General features: G+C 37.5%; 1 protein-coding gene across 1 annotated transcript in view; it reads right to left on the bottom strand.

The window, feature by feature from the left end:
- Window positions 1–3908: 3908 nt before the first annotated feature.
- LOC106086457 (uncharacterized) overlaps window positions 3909–17035 on the bottom strand; it is a 35109-nt gene continuing 21982 nt past the window's right edge. The window contains exons 13-21 of the mRNA XM_013251139.2: window positions 11569–11731; window positions 7953–8131; window positions 7704–7885; window positions 7389–7624; window positions 7177–7330; window positions 4522–4633; window positions 4300–4459; window positions 4097–4224; window positions 3909–4028 (exon numbers count right to left, since the gene is read on the bottom strand). Of these exons, the coding sequence (XP_013106593.2) occupies window positions 3973–4028; window positions 4097–4224; window positions 4300–4459; window positions 4522–4633; window positions 7177–7330; window positions 7389–7624; window positions 7704–7885; window positions 7953–8131; window positions 11569–11731 (1370 nt within the window). The 3' untranslated portion in view covers window positions 3909–3972. The remainder of the gene's footprint in view (window positions 4029–4096; window positions 4225–4299; window positions 4460–4521; window positions 4634–7176; window positions 7331–7388; window positions 7625–7703; window positions 7886–7952; window positions 8132–11568; window positions 11732–17035) is intronic.

Genomic DNA, 17035 nt, shown 5'->3' with positions numbered 1-17035 from the left:
AGTTCAGCCGGGCCGAAGCTGGGAACCCACCATCATGGATTCTGCCTAAAATTTACGCAAAGCGTCTAGTTTTATTCTACGTACCGAATTTCTGCCAAACCAGGCAAAAATTAAAACTTCTAGAACCCAACAAGAATAATTGAGACGTCGGTTTATATGGGAGCTATATCAGGTTAAAGACCCATTCGAACCGCACTTGGCACAGTTGTTGGGAGTTGTAACAGAACATTACGTGTAAAAAGTTTTAGCGAAAACGGGCAAAAATTGCGGCTTCAGGGGTTTAAAATGTCAAACCGGGAGATCGGTTTATTTGGGAGCTATATCAGGTTATAGACCAATTTGGACCGTACTTGGCACAATTGTTTGAAGTCATAACAGAACACTACATGCATTTCAGCCAAATCGGAAAAAATTACGGCTTGTAAGGGCTCAAGAAGACAAAGCGGGAGATTGGTTTATATGGGAGCTACATCCTGATTTAAACCGATATGGCTCATTTGAAAAACCCAACCTACATCAATAAGAAGTGTCTGTGCAAAATTTAAAGCCGCTAGCTTCAAGTGTTCGATCGTTATTGTGCTTTCGACGGACGACGGACATTACTAGATCAACTCAGAATGTAGAGAAGATACAAAGTAACAGTAAAAGCGTGCTAAGTTCACCTTCACCATGGATCGAATTTGTCAAGTTCTTTGCCCGATATCTCTTTATAGGCAAACGAATGATAATGGGCAATAAGGGCTTTCTATTGGAGCTATATCAGGTTATGGACCGGTTCGGATAATACTTGGTTTGGATGTTGAAGACCATGGTAGAAGCCAAATCGAATAAGACTTGCACCCTATACGGGTTCAAGAAGTAATCTCGGAAGATCGGTTTATATGGGAGCTATATCAGGTTATAAACCGATTTATAACCTAGGGCGCCTCTTGGCAGGCCCCTAAAATTTTTCACTTCGATACTCCGTAAAATTGTTGGCGCTGCCAAATCTTCATTTGTGGTCCGGTTTTCAAAATTCGATTTTAATTTTTATGTATGATTTGGATTTGTGACAAAATTTACAACAACATTGGCGCAACAATGGTTCACATCTGATTATCAAAACAAAAGACTTCATTCAAAATTTTAGCCAAATCGGATAATAATTGGGCACTCTAAAGGCTCATGAAGTCAAGATCCGAAATCGGTTTATATGGTAGCTATATTAAGCTATGAACCGATTTGAGCCATAGTTAGTAAAGCTGTTGGAGATCATAACAAAACACCTCGTAAAAATTTCATATCGGATAATAATTGTGAACTCTGGAAGCTCAAGAAGTTAAGATCCGAAATCGGTTTATATGGCAGGTATATGAAGTTACGAACCGATTTGGACATTACTTAGTAAAGTTTTTGGACTTCATAAGAAAACACCTCATATAAAATTTCTAATCCATAATTATTATCCAAATCGAGAGGCTCAATACCCAGAGAAAAGTTGATACCAAACGTGCTCATTTCAATACCATACGGTATTGATAGTAAAGCAACACCGTATGGTACAAAAACCTAGTATTGTTTTTTTTTTTTGGTATGGATGAAACATAAAATGATTAGTACCGTTTGGTACTAAACTAATTACCGAACTGGTATTGGTTTTAATACCAATCTGTTATTGGTTTTAGCACAAGATCGTTATTGGTTTTTGTACCAACCCGTTATTGATTATTCCGTTATTGATTGATTCTATATATATCGTTTCCCAGAAGTGGTTTTCATATGAATACACCAACACAGCATCGTTTTCCACACAATGGACTACCACCTTTTTGATGTAGAGTGTCCTTTGAATTTGTACAATTTCGATTTTCACCGCTTTCAACTATTTGAATAGGTTTTTACGCATTCAAATTGTATTAAAACATTTTATTTATTTTTTAGGAAATATTTTATATTGGCGACAATATCTTTAGTACAAAGCTCAACAACACTTCCGGTGCAATGACAAGAATATAAATATGACGTCGTCAATTCTTAATAGCCTCCTTTGTCTGGTATAGAATTGATATCAAATGGTATTAAAAATCGTTGCCAATGACGTAAACAAAATAATACCAGGCGGTATTGGCAAAGTACCGTCATTTTTCTATCAGTGTAAAGGCTCAAGAAGTCAAGATCCAAGTTTTATATGACAGCTAAATCAAAACATGGACCGATATAGCCCATTTACAATCCTTACGGACCTACACTTATAGAGAACATTCGTGCAAAATTTCAAGCTCCTAGCTTTATTCCTTTTAAAGTTTCGACAGATGGACGGACATGGCTAAATCGAAAGGGTGATTTTGTAAGAACTATAGGAAATTTTTTCAAAAAAAAAACACATAAAATTCAGAAAAATTCATAAAATCTTTATTGGAGTCGATAGTACGGTCCATATAATTTAATGTTTGAAGATTATTTCAGGCAAATTTTGACTGTGAATGCGCCTGAATTGGTCCATCCGCTTAGTCCAATTTTGCTTTAACATAGCTCATGTCTATACAGACATGAATACCATCTCACGATAGCGCTCACCATTCACAGTTACGTTACGATTCGCATCATCTTTGAAGAAGAACGGTCCAATGATGCCACCAGCCCATAAACCGCGCCAAACTGTGACTTTTTCTGGATGCATTGCATGTAGTTCTTGCAATGCTTCTAGCTGATCTTCACTTCAAAATCAATAATTCTGCTTGTTTACGTACCCATTGACCCAAAAATGAGCTTCGCCGTAAAATGGAAGAAGCGCGCGATGAACTTTCTTAACAGAGCACGCATTTTGATAACATAATTCAATTTGCAAGCGTTGTCTCTTTTGTAAGACGATTTATGGATAAATTATAAACCAAACTGAAGATGTTTGACAGTGAAACAAAAAACGAAACGTGCGTGAGCTGTTTAAACAAGTGGTTCCAAAGAGATAATAGCTAAAAAATCACCCTTTATATTTTTGGTCGTCATGACATTTTAAGTCGATTTAGCCATATCCGTCCGTCCGTCTGCCTGTCGAAAGCACGCTAACTTTCGAAGGAGTTAAGCTAAGTGCTTGAAATTTCGCACATATACTTCTAATTAGTGTAGTTCGTTTGGGAGTGTAAATGGGCCATATCGGTCCATGTTTTGATATAGCTGTCATATAAACCGATCTGGGATCTTGACTTCTTGAGTCATATATGCCGATCTGACGATTTTATTTCTTGAACCTCTAGATGGCGCAATTCCTATCCGATTTGGATGAAATTTAGCATGACGTGTATTGGTATGACTTTCAACAACTGTGCTAAGTATGGTTTAAATCAGTCCATAAACTGATATAGCTGCCATATAAACCGATCTGCCGATTTTATATCTTGAGCTGCTAGAGGGCGCAAATCGTATCCAATTTGGCTAAAATTTAGCATGACGTGTTTTGTTATGACTTCCAACAACTGTGCTAAGTAAGACCTAAATCTGTTGATAACTTTATATAGCTCCCTTATAAACCTATCTGGGATCTTTAATTCTTGAGCCACTAGAGGGCGCAGTTCTTATCCCATTTGGCTCAAATTTTGTACGACGTGTTTTGTTTTGATTTTAAGCAAATGTGCTGTGGTGTGGTTCAAAACGCTCCATAATCTGATGTAGCTGCCATGTAAACCCATGTGGGATCTTGGCTTCTTCAGCCTTTAGAGGGCGCAATTCTTATCCATCCTTTGTTTGCCTAAAAAGAGATACCGGACAAAGAACTCGGCAAATGCGATACATGGTGGAGGGTATATGAGATTCGGCCCGGCCGAACTTCGCACGCGCTTTTACTTGTTTTTAGACAATTTTGTCACAATTAGAATTTTATAAAAAATTTCGTTCTGAAAATTCTCTTAACAATTGATTAAAATAAAACCCCATTCGTTTTTATTGTCATTGAATAATTTATTATAGTTTTACTTCTCTTCACATATTTTTAGTTATTTACTTAAGATCTAATTTATTTGTACTCGGTAGAAATGCCGCTATCAAACAGCCAACTGAAAATAGTTAAAAAAAAATCTTTGCATATATTACATATATCATAGAAATTGCTTTTTAAACTTACGGTACATTACAACTCCGACCATAACGAAAGGCGGTACACATCCCAAAGACATAAAAATTGGAAATAGAACGTTACCCAATATAGAGCCCATACGACCGATCATCATTGCTAAGGAAACTATCAAAGTTCTGTCAGGGAGCAGACAAAAATTTATTTCAGTGATAAATTAATTTATTTCGACATCAAATAATTAATTGTTTTACCTTAAGGAAGTTGGGAAAAGATTAACTGAGGTCCCAATAGATGAGGTAGCCGACATACTACCCAGCGAAGCATATAGTGATGTTAATATCAACGTTGCTATAGCTGATGAAGACCAATACAGAGCTAGGCCAGATGTTCCAGCAATGCTTAAACCAATAACTGAAAGTTGTAGAATTGTTTCTTTATTTAAGTTTATTGAGCATTAAGTTTGCAGTTCTCACCTTGAATTCGTTTATTTCCCACAGCGTTTATAAGAGATCCAGCCACTAAATATGTAACAAATCCCGCACAGGCCACAATTATGTTATTGCTATAGGTGGAAGGAGTTATGATCTGAAAATAGATTTGTTTAAAATATTTTTAATATATTAGGTTAGGTGTAAGAGGCAGTCTACAATCATTCAGGGTATGAAATATCCAGTCCAACTACTTCCAGTTTAACTCCAAACAAAAGCCATCCCTTAGCAACACCACATTCAGAACCGAATGCCCCGAAACATTTACACAACACGTTATACATTCTGCTATTCATAAAGAATAAAAGCGACACCGTGTGAAAAACATCCAAACCAACAGAAACTTGTTTCCGACCTCCTCACTCACACGACCAGCTCCGAAGACTTCAACAGGGTACAGCAGCTTTCAACTCACCGACCTTTTCGATGTACTCTATTAACTTCTCATTCATCCACCGTCTCATCGCGTCAACCGTTTTCCTCCCACCTTCCCAACCTGCACCTCCTTACTGCCCTACACCTCCTTACCGTCCTTCACCACCTTACCGTCCTTCACCTCCTTACCGTCCTTCACCTCCTTACCATCCTTCACCTCCTTACCGTCCTTCACCTCCTTAGCTCCGAAGACTTCAACACGGTAGAGCAGCCTTCAACTCACCGACCTTTTCGATGCACTCTGTTAACTACTCATTCATCTACTGTCTCATCGCGTTTTCCTCCACATTCCCAACCTGCAACTCCTTACCATCCTTCACCTCCTTACTGCCCTTCACCTCCGTATCGTCCTTCACCTCCTTACCGCCCTTCACCTCCTTACCGTCCTTCACCTCCTTACCGTCCTTCGCCTCCTTACCGTCCTTCACCTCCTTACCGTCCTTTACCTCTTTACCGTCCTTCATCTCCTTACCGTCCTTCACCTCATTACCGTCCTTCACCTCCTTACCGTCCATCACCTCCTTACCGTTCTTCACCTCCTTTCCGTCCTTTCCGTCCTTCACCTCCTTAACGTCCTTCACCTCCTTAACGTCCTTCACCTCCTTACCATCCTTCCCCTCCTTCATGTCCTTCCGCTCCTTTCCATCCTTCACTTCATACCAACTAATAAAGAACACAAAAAATGCATCCATCGTTTAAACAGCAAAAGTCTTATCCGGAAGATCAATTGTTAAGGAACATCCCAAAGCAAGGAGAAGAGCTATTATTGTATATTATTTTCACACCTAAGGGTTCCCCGTGGAGAGGCATAGGCACAGATGTCAGTTCCCCTGCAATATGTAAGGTAGTTCCTAGTCTCTCAAGCTCGTCTGCTCTACAATTCCGTGGAATATCCCTCTGGCGCGACGCGCAAAAAAGGTGAATTTTTAACTGTTAAAAATTCGCCCATCGATGGTGGTTTCGAACTCAGAAATATCCGAGTGTTTCAGAGAACATCCCAAAGCCCACATGGTTGCCCAATCTATAACCATCCCAATAGAAGGTCACATACTTTCTGTTATGCATTTCTGCATACCTTCTGTTCTGCATTTCACATAGACTGGAATAACGAGCATTGCATCAAGGTTAACACAATGTTCGTTACTTCTGCTAGACCAAAGAGAAAGCTCCATTATACTCACGCAGTGGTCACACCAATTCGTCTAGCCACAATTTAAAGACGCATTAAGTGTAGTATTAGATGTCTTCCCTAATGGGGCTGAAGCGCCGTCCACCAGACCACAGCACCAGCTAACATATTTCGATGCCGGTCGGAGAATCGATGAATCATCTGATATCGGTTCCGATGTCTTACCGATATCGTAACTAAAAACAAAAGAAGTTGTTGTCATGTTGTCGACGCAACACGGCTGAGGGAAATCTCATATGTATTTACCGCCATATCGTACCGATGTCGGAGCAAAACTCCAGGGAAATTCGGATGGGAAATTTTACGTCGTACCGAATTGGGACCGAATTCTTAGACGATATCGGACCGATTTCTTGACGAATGTTTTACAAAATACGGACGATTTTGCCGGCGATTAGGCCCAATTTCGGACTCAGGTAACAAAATTTTCCGAAAATGGTCTGACAATCGGATGAATCATCCGATATCGGATCCGATGTCTTACTGACATCGTAACTAAAGACGAGAGAAGTGGTTGTCATGTTGTCGGAACGACACAGCTGAGGGAAATCTGATATATTCACCGACATATCGTACCGATGTCGGACTGATATCGGAGCAAAATTGCAGAGAAATTCGGATGGGAAATTTGACGTGGTACTGAATGGCTATAAATACCCATATTGTAGAGATGATTTTCATAACGGTCGGTACATGAATTTGACAACGCGCGTTCACATATTGTCAATAATTACAACAACATCTGCTTATGATAATCACATCTTTGACACCAGTGCATAATTTTGATATGTATTTTTTGTCCTGTTTCTATTTATAAAGGTTCGTCCGTTTCCTTTTTTACAAATCGCCATATTCCAATGTATAATATATTCGATATGTAGCTCAACCCTTTCATTAACATCCGAACTTTCCAATATATCCAATATCTGGTGATGTGTAAGGTCTGCAACTTTTCAGCTCTTACGTCTTAATTTACCAATTCACATATTCGCAATAATCGTTTTATCTCAACTTACCACAGTGCATTCATCTGTTGGATTTTTCAGCAGTTGCGTTTTATTGACACTATATTCCAAAATTGTACACATACTGGTTGTTTCGTTGGAAATTTGTTGATATTCATTAAGCGAAGCAAACAATTGAGGAAGCCAAAGACGAATTGTGTTCTGTCTGATAAGGAAAAGTGTTTTAGGTAAATCATAAAAAAAGAAAGAAGTGATAAGCATACCCTAGTAAAATAAAGAATTGCATGAGGCAAACTCTAAAGCATAAACTCAAGTAGGGTTTAAAGCACAACACCCTAAAGGCATTTGGGGCTTTGGTCAATTTAACATCTCCAATATTATTGTTGCTGGCTTCCAAATTGGTTTGGCGATCTGCTTCGATTACAAGAGTTTCTATGGTGGCTACACTCATGTTGTCTGCAACTTCCTTTTGTTTCACTTCATTGATAAGATTTTTGACCTGAAATAAAGAAAAATAATATAAATAATTCACAAAAAAACTAACAATTTAAATAAAAAAAAATTAAAAATTTTCTTACTGGATATGTATCCCTTAATTTTCCCGTATTTAAATAGTACATTGTCCTAAATGCTTTTAACGCTTCGTCATTTCTTCCCTGTGACATTAGAAATCTGGGACTCTCAGGAAAGAAACACAAAAGGATACCGCTCAGTAAACTTGGTAGACCGCATACAGCCAAATAGATTTTCCAAGGTACAACTAAATGAAGAGTTATTTAAGAAAGTCTGCTGCAAAACTTTAAGATTTTGATTTAATAGAAACTTACAGTTCATATTGAGTATATCAAAATTCCAATCATTAGGAAGAATTGTTAACGCCAATACTGGTAACATAATTGAACCCATAGAAAACATTACACCGATTGTCATCATAATGCGTGCTCGATAATGGGTTCCATGAAACTCCGATAGATAGGACATTAAAACAGCAAAAGGACCACACATACTAAAGAAATACATCAATTTGTAGAAAAATATAACTTAAATTTTATATAATTTTAATAACAAATTAATTTATGTTTAAAAATATATTTGCTTCTTCCAAAGTATGGAATGCAAATTTTCACACAAACATTCAATCAGAAGATTTCTACATTCGTAAAATTAAGAAGGCCAAAATATATTTGATATGATTGTTTTACGATGAAGAAGTGTATAACCAAATTGATCACGTTATGATAGATAGAAGGCATACATGTTAGACATATGTATGACTAATACGAGGTACAAACGTCGATTCGGCTCATTACCTTGTTTCATAGTTTTGCTCCGTCCAGCGAGAAACACACGATCTGACACTGGACGGAAGCTGGACGTCGAAAAAGTGCAAATGCATTAGATGGCAACGACATACTCTACTCTTTAGACCCAATTGCTTGAAAAAAGTCCTCCTTTCCCGATGATATGGCGGCTCAATGGTAAACCATTGACCACTCCATGGAAAATGCAAAGAAATCCGTACCAGAGTATCGAAAGCTAAGAATGCGGCTTACAAATCAACCTTGCAATCAGTAGTAACGCCCCGAGCGAAGAAGAGGACAAAAATCTATTCCTAACAAGGACGAGAGAAATAAGAAGACACGAGCGAAGGCGTAATGAGATGTTCAGGATTCGCAATGAATAAGGTGCACTGGGTTCACTATCCGTTAGCGGCTCGTTGGTGGGTGCATGCAGCAGTCAACGTGCTCACTGGCACGTTTGTCGTGCTAGTACTGGAACCGTACATAGTGGATGGTAGTGTTGTAGGATTGCCGGGAAGATGCAAGTCTTCTGACACCGGGGAGGACTATGCGATGATTGTAGATGAAAGCGACATAGACTGTGATTAGATATAGTCAGTGGCGGTTTGCTTTTGTGCAGAAGTCCTTGGCTAGCATCTATTGTAGGTTTGGAGTCCTATCTTTTGTATATGGATAAAGTGCTCCAACTTGCGAGTAGTTATCCTCTCATCCCAAGTCTAGGGGGCATCGCAACTTTTCCGATGTGGTTCTCAAAAATGACACAGCATTCCCTTGGTTATGAGAATCGCTATCGAAGAAACTTACTCAGCGAGTGATTTACTTTGAATGTCGTCAGCGTGTATAACATTCTGAGTGAAATGTATACAATTGATGGGTCTGCCGGCATTAGTGTAATTGACGTTAAGGCTGCACACCCACCTAGGTGGGTTCGTGACGAATGGGGTATAAGTGACCATGGATTAGGTTAGATTTAAGTTGAAACCGTCCAGTCTGTCAGCATATTTTCCGATCACAATGACTGAAACGTCCGTTCTAGCCAGCGACAGCAAAGGGGTAGACAAACCCCTTCAAGTCTAGACTAGGCCACATAATTTTGGAATGCTCACGTCCCCGCATTTGTGACCATCTATCATTCCTTTCCCTTCGGGCTAGATCCTGAAGACTTAGCTTACGTGTCGCTAGGAGGCACGCTCACAGATTTCAGTTCCCCTGGAATATGTAAGGTAGTTCCAAGTCACAATTTCATGGGATATCTCTGTGGCCCGGCGCCCAAAACAAGTGAATTTTGAACTGTTCAGTCATCTTGTTGAGAGATCTGCGTCAGGCGAGTACGGTTTCTGAGAAGATATTTATGCCAGTTGTCCCTATAACATTACATCTTAGCCATTCCACATTGATACACACTACAGTGGTCGGGTAACCTTTTCGATATGACCATTTTTAGTTCTTCAGAGTACACCCCAAAGCCCACCTGGTCGTCTAGTTTGGATCCATCCGTATAGAAGTCTATGTAACTTCTATTACCAGAGATATCGTAGTTCAAATGGTTTCTATCAGGAATAGTGCAAAATGCAAATTTTGCCCATGAACATTCCACTAAGGAACAGGGGCAAACTTCTCACATATCAATGAGTGCAGTCCGATTCAAGTTTAAGCTCAATGATAAGGGGCCTCCTTTTAATAGCCGAGTCCGAACGGCGTGCCGCAGTGCGACACCTCTTTGGAGAGAAGTTTTACATGGCATAGTACCTCACAAATGTTGCCAGCATTAGGAGGGGAAAACCACCGCTGAAATTTTTTTCAGATAGTCTCGCCAGGATTCGAACCCAGGCGTTCAGCGACATAGACGGACGTTTTTACATGGCATAGTACCTCACAAATGTTGCCAGCATTAGGAGGGGAAAACCTCCGCTGAAATTTTTTTCTGATAGTCTCGCCAGGATTCGAACCCAGGCGTTCAGCGTCATAGACGGACGTTTTTACATGGCATAGTACCTCACAAATGTTGCCAGCATTAGGAGGGGAAAACCTCCGCCGAAATTTTTTTCTGATAGTCTCGCCAGGATTCGAACCAAGGCGTTCAGCGTCATAGGCGGACGTGCTAACCTCTGCGCTACTGTGGCCTCCATCAGGAATAGTGATACAGAACTTTTTATCAAAAATCGCTCAGGCAATGTGTAATCCACACTGTCTGGGATATCGGGCATTGTATCAAGGATAATACAGTGACCAAGAGGAAAGCTTCCTAAGCCTCACAGGAGTGGTTGCAGCAATTTGTCTAGACGTGATGTGCAAAGGCATTAGGTGTGAAGTGGCCATAATGCAATTGAGATTACAGTGACTCCCAGAGATCGACAAAATAGGGTTATTATAGAGCGGTCTAGGTGCTGGAAGGATCGGGACGTTAACTGGGACCTTTATGCGGAAGTTTTTTAGGGAGACAGCCTCGGCATTGTCTATAGATGAATTCAGGGCACTGACTGTAGAACACCAGATTGTTGAAATAGACGAGTAGTTGGGCACGATGAATGCTGCCTCCATGGCAGACATCGAGCTTGAAACTATGCGGCGGAATGTCAGGCATGTGAGGAAGTAAACATTGAGAAGTATTATTTATTTTTTAGTGATCTTCATTGTCCATAAGAGCGGAATTTTTTCGTCTAATGCAGGTAGCAAGTTGACTGTGTAAGATATTTTGTATGTGAAAATAGTCTACATGTGTTTTGTATTTGTTGTCCTCAGATATCAACCAATGTACAGATTGTAGTATTTTAAATATATATTTGGTTTTAAGGTATTTTTTAAGAAATAAAGTTGGGCTCCCTTTCAACCATCAAGCAAAGTGGTTTAATTTTACCTTGCACACAAGTGCTGCATAGTATTTTTTGTATATGTTTGTCTTTCTTTTTCGAGTATACAATTTAAATCAAAATTGGTTCACTTCATTTAATCAATTTCAAGATTAATTAAATCAATAAAAATGGTTATTGAACTCAGGTTTTTATTCTTTAGATGATGTGTTGCACTAAATACGGTGTCATTGCACACCTTTCATTTTGTTTGACATTTTTATCCCATTTTTAGTCTGTCTCAAGAATGCATCTAATAGTTAAGATAAATATTGGTCAAGATAAATACTTACACAAATCCTCCAAAAAATTTTGCTATCATCAGTTGAGTTCTACTTTGACTCAATGCTCCACATATTACACAGACGACATCAAGTAAAAATCCAACAATAAGTAAATTTTTTCGACCCTTTATGTCAGCTAGGTAACCCCAACCTATAGCTGAAATAATCATACCTGAAAAAGAGTTAAAATGAATAAAGATTAATTATTTTGTTTATGTGAGTGAAGATAAATTCCGAATTTAACTAGTGGAGACACAAACCACTGACTTAACAGTCCTCTGTTACTGCCATTAGCAGAGCACTGTTAAGGAACTTTGTAGGCAATTAATTAATAAAAAAAAGGATTTGTTCATAAAAAGGAAATTTCAAAACACAAAAAACCAAAAAAAGATCTAGAAAATAATAAGGTGATCCAACATTAAAATTTAGTTCCCTCAATAACCGCAAGACGTACTAACAAGATAAAGAAGATTGTAAAATTGATTGATCCACTGTGCACAAATGGAAAATAGTAAGGCGATGAGACCGGTCTCAAATGAGATCTAGGGAAGCCTAGTTTCTTATACATATGCACATATTTTCCAAATAATCGTCTAACTATCGAATTTTTCAAAAAAACTTGAAAAAATCGCTACAAGACCTCAAAAATCTATTTTGCGTGAACCACTGTGCAAAAATGGAAAAAGTTGATACTTTGAAACCGGTGTCAAACGACAGCTTATGAAGTCTAGTTTCTAATCCAAAAGGGCCTATATTCCAAATCATCGTCTAACTATCGAATTTTTGAGAAAAACTTGAAAAAAATCGCTACAAGACCTCAAAAATCTATTTTGCGTTAACCACTGTGCAAAAATGGAAAAAGTTGATACTTTGAAACCGGTGTCAAACGACAGCTTATGAAGTCTAGTTTCTAATCCAAAAGGGCCTATATTCCAAATCATCGTCTAACTATCGAATTTTTGAGAAAAACTTGAAAAAAATCGCTACAAGACCTCAAAAATCTATTTTGCGTTAACCACTGTGCAAAAATGGAAAAAGTTGATACTTTGAAACCGGTGTCAAACGACAGCTTATGAAGTCTAGTTTCTAATCCAAAAGGGCCTATATTCCAAATCATCGTCTAACTATCGAATTTTTGAGAAAAACTTGAAAAAAATCGCTACAAGACCTCAAAAATCTATTTTGTGTGAACCACTGTGCAAAAATGGAAAAAGTTGATACTTTGAAACCGGTGTCAAACGACAGCTTATGAAGTCTAGTTTCTAATCCAAAAGGGCCTATATTCCAAATAATCGTCTAACTATCGAATTTTTCAAAAAAACTTGAAAAAATCGCTACATGACCTCAAAAATCTATTTTGCGTCAACCACTGTGCAAAAATGGAAAAAGTTGATACTTTGAAACCGGTGTCAAACGACAGCTTATGAAGTCTAGTTTCTAATCCAAAAGGGCCTATATTCCAAATCATCGTCTAACTATCGAATTTTTGAGAAAAACTTGAAAAAAATCGCTACAAGACCTCAAAAATCTATTTTGCGTGTACCACTGTGCAAAAATGGAAAAAGTTGATACTTTGAAACCGGTGTCAAACGACAGCTTATGAAGTCTAGTTTCTAATCCAAAAGGGCCTATATTCCAAATAATCGTCTAACTATCGAATTTTTCAAAAAAACTTGAAAAAAATCGCTGCAAGACCTCAAAAATCTATTTTGCGTGAACCACTGTGCAAAAATGGAAAAAGTTGATACTTTGAAACCGGTGTCAAACGACAGCTTATGAAGTCTAGTTTCTAATCCAAAAGGGCCTATATTCCAAATCATCGTCTAACTATCGAATTTTTGAGAAAAACTTGAAAAAAATCGCTACAAGACCTCAAAAATCTATTTTGCGTGTACCACTGTGCAAAAATGGAAAAAGTTGATACTTTGAAACCGGTGTCAAACGACAGCTTATGAAGTCTAGTTTCTAATCCAAAAGGGCCTATATTCCAAATAATCGTCTAACTATCGAATTTTTCAAAAAAACTTGAAAAAAATCGCTACAAGACCTCAAAAATCTATTTTGCGTGAACCACTGTGCAAAAATGGAAAAAGTTGATACTTTGAAACCGGTGTCAAACGACAGCTTATGAAGTCTAGTTTCTAATCCAAAAGGGCCTATATTCCAAATAATCGTCTAACTATCGAATTTTTCAAAAAAACTTGAAAAAATCGCTACATGACCTCAAAAATCTATTTTGCGTCAACCACTGTGCAAAAATGGAAAAAGTTGATACTTTGAAACCGGTGTCAAACGACAGCTTATGAAGTCTAGTTTCTAATCCAAAAGGGCCTATATTCCAAATCATCGTCTAACTATCGAATTTTTGAGAAAAACTTGAAAAAAATCGCTACAAGACCTCAAAAATCTATTTTGCGTGTACCACTGTGCAAAAATGGAAAAAGTTGATACTTTGAAACCGGTGTCAAACGACAGCTTATGAAGTCTAGTTTCTAATCCAAAAGGGCCTATATTCCAAATAATCGTCTAACTATCGAATTTTTCAAAAAAACTTGAAAAAAATCGCTACAAGACCTCAAAAATCTATTTTGCGTGAACCACTGTGCAAAAATGGAAAAAGTTGATACTTTGAAACCGGTGTCAAACGACAGCTTATGAAGTCTAGTTTCTAATCCAAAAGGGCCTATATTCCAAATCATCGTCTAACTATCGAATTTTTGAGAAAAACTTGAAAAAAATCGCTACAAGACCTCAAAAATCTATTTTGTGTGAACCACTGTGCAAAAATGGAAAAAGTTGATACTTTGAAACCGGTGTCAAACGACAGCTAATGAAGTCTAGTTTCTAATCCAAAAGGGCCTATATTCCAAATCATCGTCTAACTATCGAATTTTTGAGAAAAACTTGAAAAAAATCGCTACAAGACCTCAAAAATCTATTTTGCGTGAACCACTGTGCAAAAATGGAAAAAGTTGATACTTTGAAACCGGTCTCAAACGACAGCTTATGAAGTCTAGTTTCTAATCCAAAAGGGCCTATATTCCAAATCATCGTCTAACTATCGAATTTTTGAGAAAAACTTGAAAAAAATCGCTACAAGACCTCAAAAATCTATTTTGTGTGAACCACTGTGCAAAAATGGAAAAAGTTGATACTTTGAAACCGGTGTCAAACGACAGCTAATGAAGTCTAGTTTCTAATCCAAAAGGGCCTATATTCCAAATCATCGTCTAACTATCGAATTTTTGAGAAAAACTTGAAAAAAATCGCTACAAGACCTCAAAAATCTATTTTGCGTGAACCACTGTGCAAAAATGGAAAAAGTTGATACTTTGAAACCGGTGTCAAACGACAGCTTATGAAGTCTAGTTTCTAATCCAAAAGGGCCTATATTCCAAATCATCGTCTAACTATCGAATTTTTGAGAAAAACTTGAAAAAAATCGCTACAAGACCTCAAAAATCTATTTTGCGTGTACCACTGTGCAAAAATGGAAAAAGTTGATACTTTGAAACCGGTGTCAAACGACAGCTTATGAAGTCTAGTTTCTAATCCAAAAGGGCCTATATTCCAAATAATCGTCTAACTATCGAATTTTTCAAAAAAACTTGAAAAAAATCGCTACAAGACCTCAAAAATCTATTTTGCGTGAACCACTGTGCAAAAATGGAAAAAGTTGATACTTTGAAACCGGTGTCAAACGACAGCTTATGAAGTCTAGTTTCTAATCCAAAAGGGCCTATATTCCAAATAATCGTCTAACTATCGAATTTTTCAAAAAAACTTGAAAAAATCGCTACATGACCTCAAAAATCTATTTTGCGTCAACCACTGTGCAAAAATGGAAAAAGTTGATACTTTGAAACCGGTGTCAAACGACAGCTTATGAAGTCTAGTTTCTAATCCAAAAGGGCCTATATTCCAAATCATCGTCTAACTATCGAATTTTTGAGAAAAACTTGAAAAAAATCGCTACAAGACCTCAAAAATCTATTTTGCGTGTACCACTGTGCAAAAATGGAAAAAGTTGATACTTTGAAACCGGTGTCAAACGACAGCTTATGAAGTCTAGTTTCTAATCCAAAAGGGCCTATATTCCAAATAATCGTCTAACTATCGAATTTTTCAAAAAAACTTGAAAAAAATCGCTACAAGACCTCAAAAATCTATTTTGCGTGAACCACTGTGCAAAAATGGAAAAAGTTGATACTTTGAAACCGGTGTCAAACGACAGCTTATGAAGTCTAGTTTCTAATCCAAAAGGGCCTATATTCCAAATCATCGTCTAACTATCGAATTTTTGAGAAAAACTTGAAAAAAATCGCTACAAGACCTCAAAAATCTATTTTGTGTGAACCACTGTGCAAAAATGGAAAAAGTTGATACTTTGAAACCGGTGTCAAACGACAGCTAATGAAGTCTAGTTTCTAATCCAAAAGGGCCTATATTCCAAATCATCGTCTAACTATCGAATTTTTGAGAAAAACTTGAAAAAAATCGCTACAAGACCTCAAAAATCTATTTTGCGTGAACCACTGTGCAAAAATGGAAAAAGTTGATACTTTGAAACCGGTCTCAAACGACAGCTTATGAAGTCTAGTTTCTAATCCAAAAGGGCCTATATTCCAAATCATCGTCTAACTATCGAATTTTTGAGAAAAACTTGAAAAAAATCGCTACAAGACCTCAAAAATCTATTTTGTGTGAACCACTGTGCAAAAATGGAAAAAGTTGATACTTTGAAACCGGTGTCAAACGACAGCTAATGAAGTCTAGTTTCTAATCCAAAAGGGCCTATATTCCAAATCATCGTCTAACTATCGAATTTTTGAGAAAAACTTGAAAAAAATCGCTACAAGACCTCAAAAATCTATTTTGTGTGAACCACTGTGCAAAAATGGAAAAAGTTGATACTTTGAAACCGGTGTCAAACGACAGCTTATGAAGTCTAGTTTCTAATCCAAAAGGGCCTATATTCCAAATAATCGTCTAACTATCGAATTTTTCAAAAAAACTTCAAACAATTCGCTACAAGACCTCAAAAATCTATTTTGTGTGAACCACTGTGCAAAAATGGAAAAAGTTGATACTTTGAAACCGGTGTCAAACGACAGCTTATGAAGTCTAGTTTCTAATCCAAAAGGGCCTATATTCCAAATCATCGTCTAACTATCGAATTTTTGAGAAAAACTTGAAAAAAATCGCTACAAGACCTCAAAAATCTATTTTGTGTGAACCACTGTGCAAAAATGAAAAAAGTTGATACTTTGAAACTGGTCTCAAACGACAGCTTATGAAGTCTAGTTTCTAATCCAAAAGGGCCTATATTCCAAATAATCGTCTAACTATCGAATTTTTTAAAAAAACTTGAAAAAATTCGCTACAAGACTTGAAAAATCTATTTTGTGTGAACCACTGTGCAAAAATGGAAAAAGTTGATACTTTGAAACCGGTCTCAAACGACAGCTTATGAAAT

Source organism: Stomoxys calcitrans, chromosome 4, assembly GCF_963082655.1.
Source record: "Stomoxys calcitrans chromosome 4, idStoCalc2.1, whole genome shotgun sequence".
Taxonomy (NCBI): Eukaryota; Metazoa; Arthropoda; class Insecta; order Diptera; family Muscidae; genus Stomoxys; species Stomoxys calcitrans.
The sequence above is the reverse complement of the archived record's forward strand: the minus strand, read 5'-3'. Positions and strand labels throughout refer to the sequence as shown.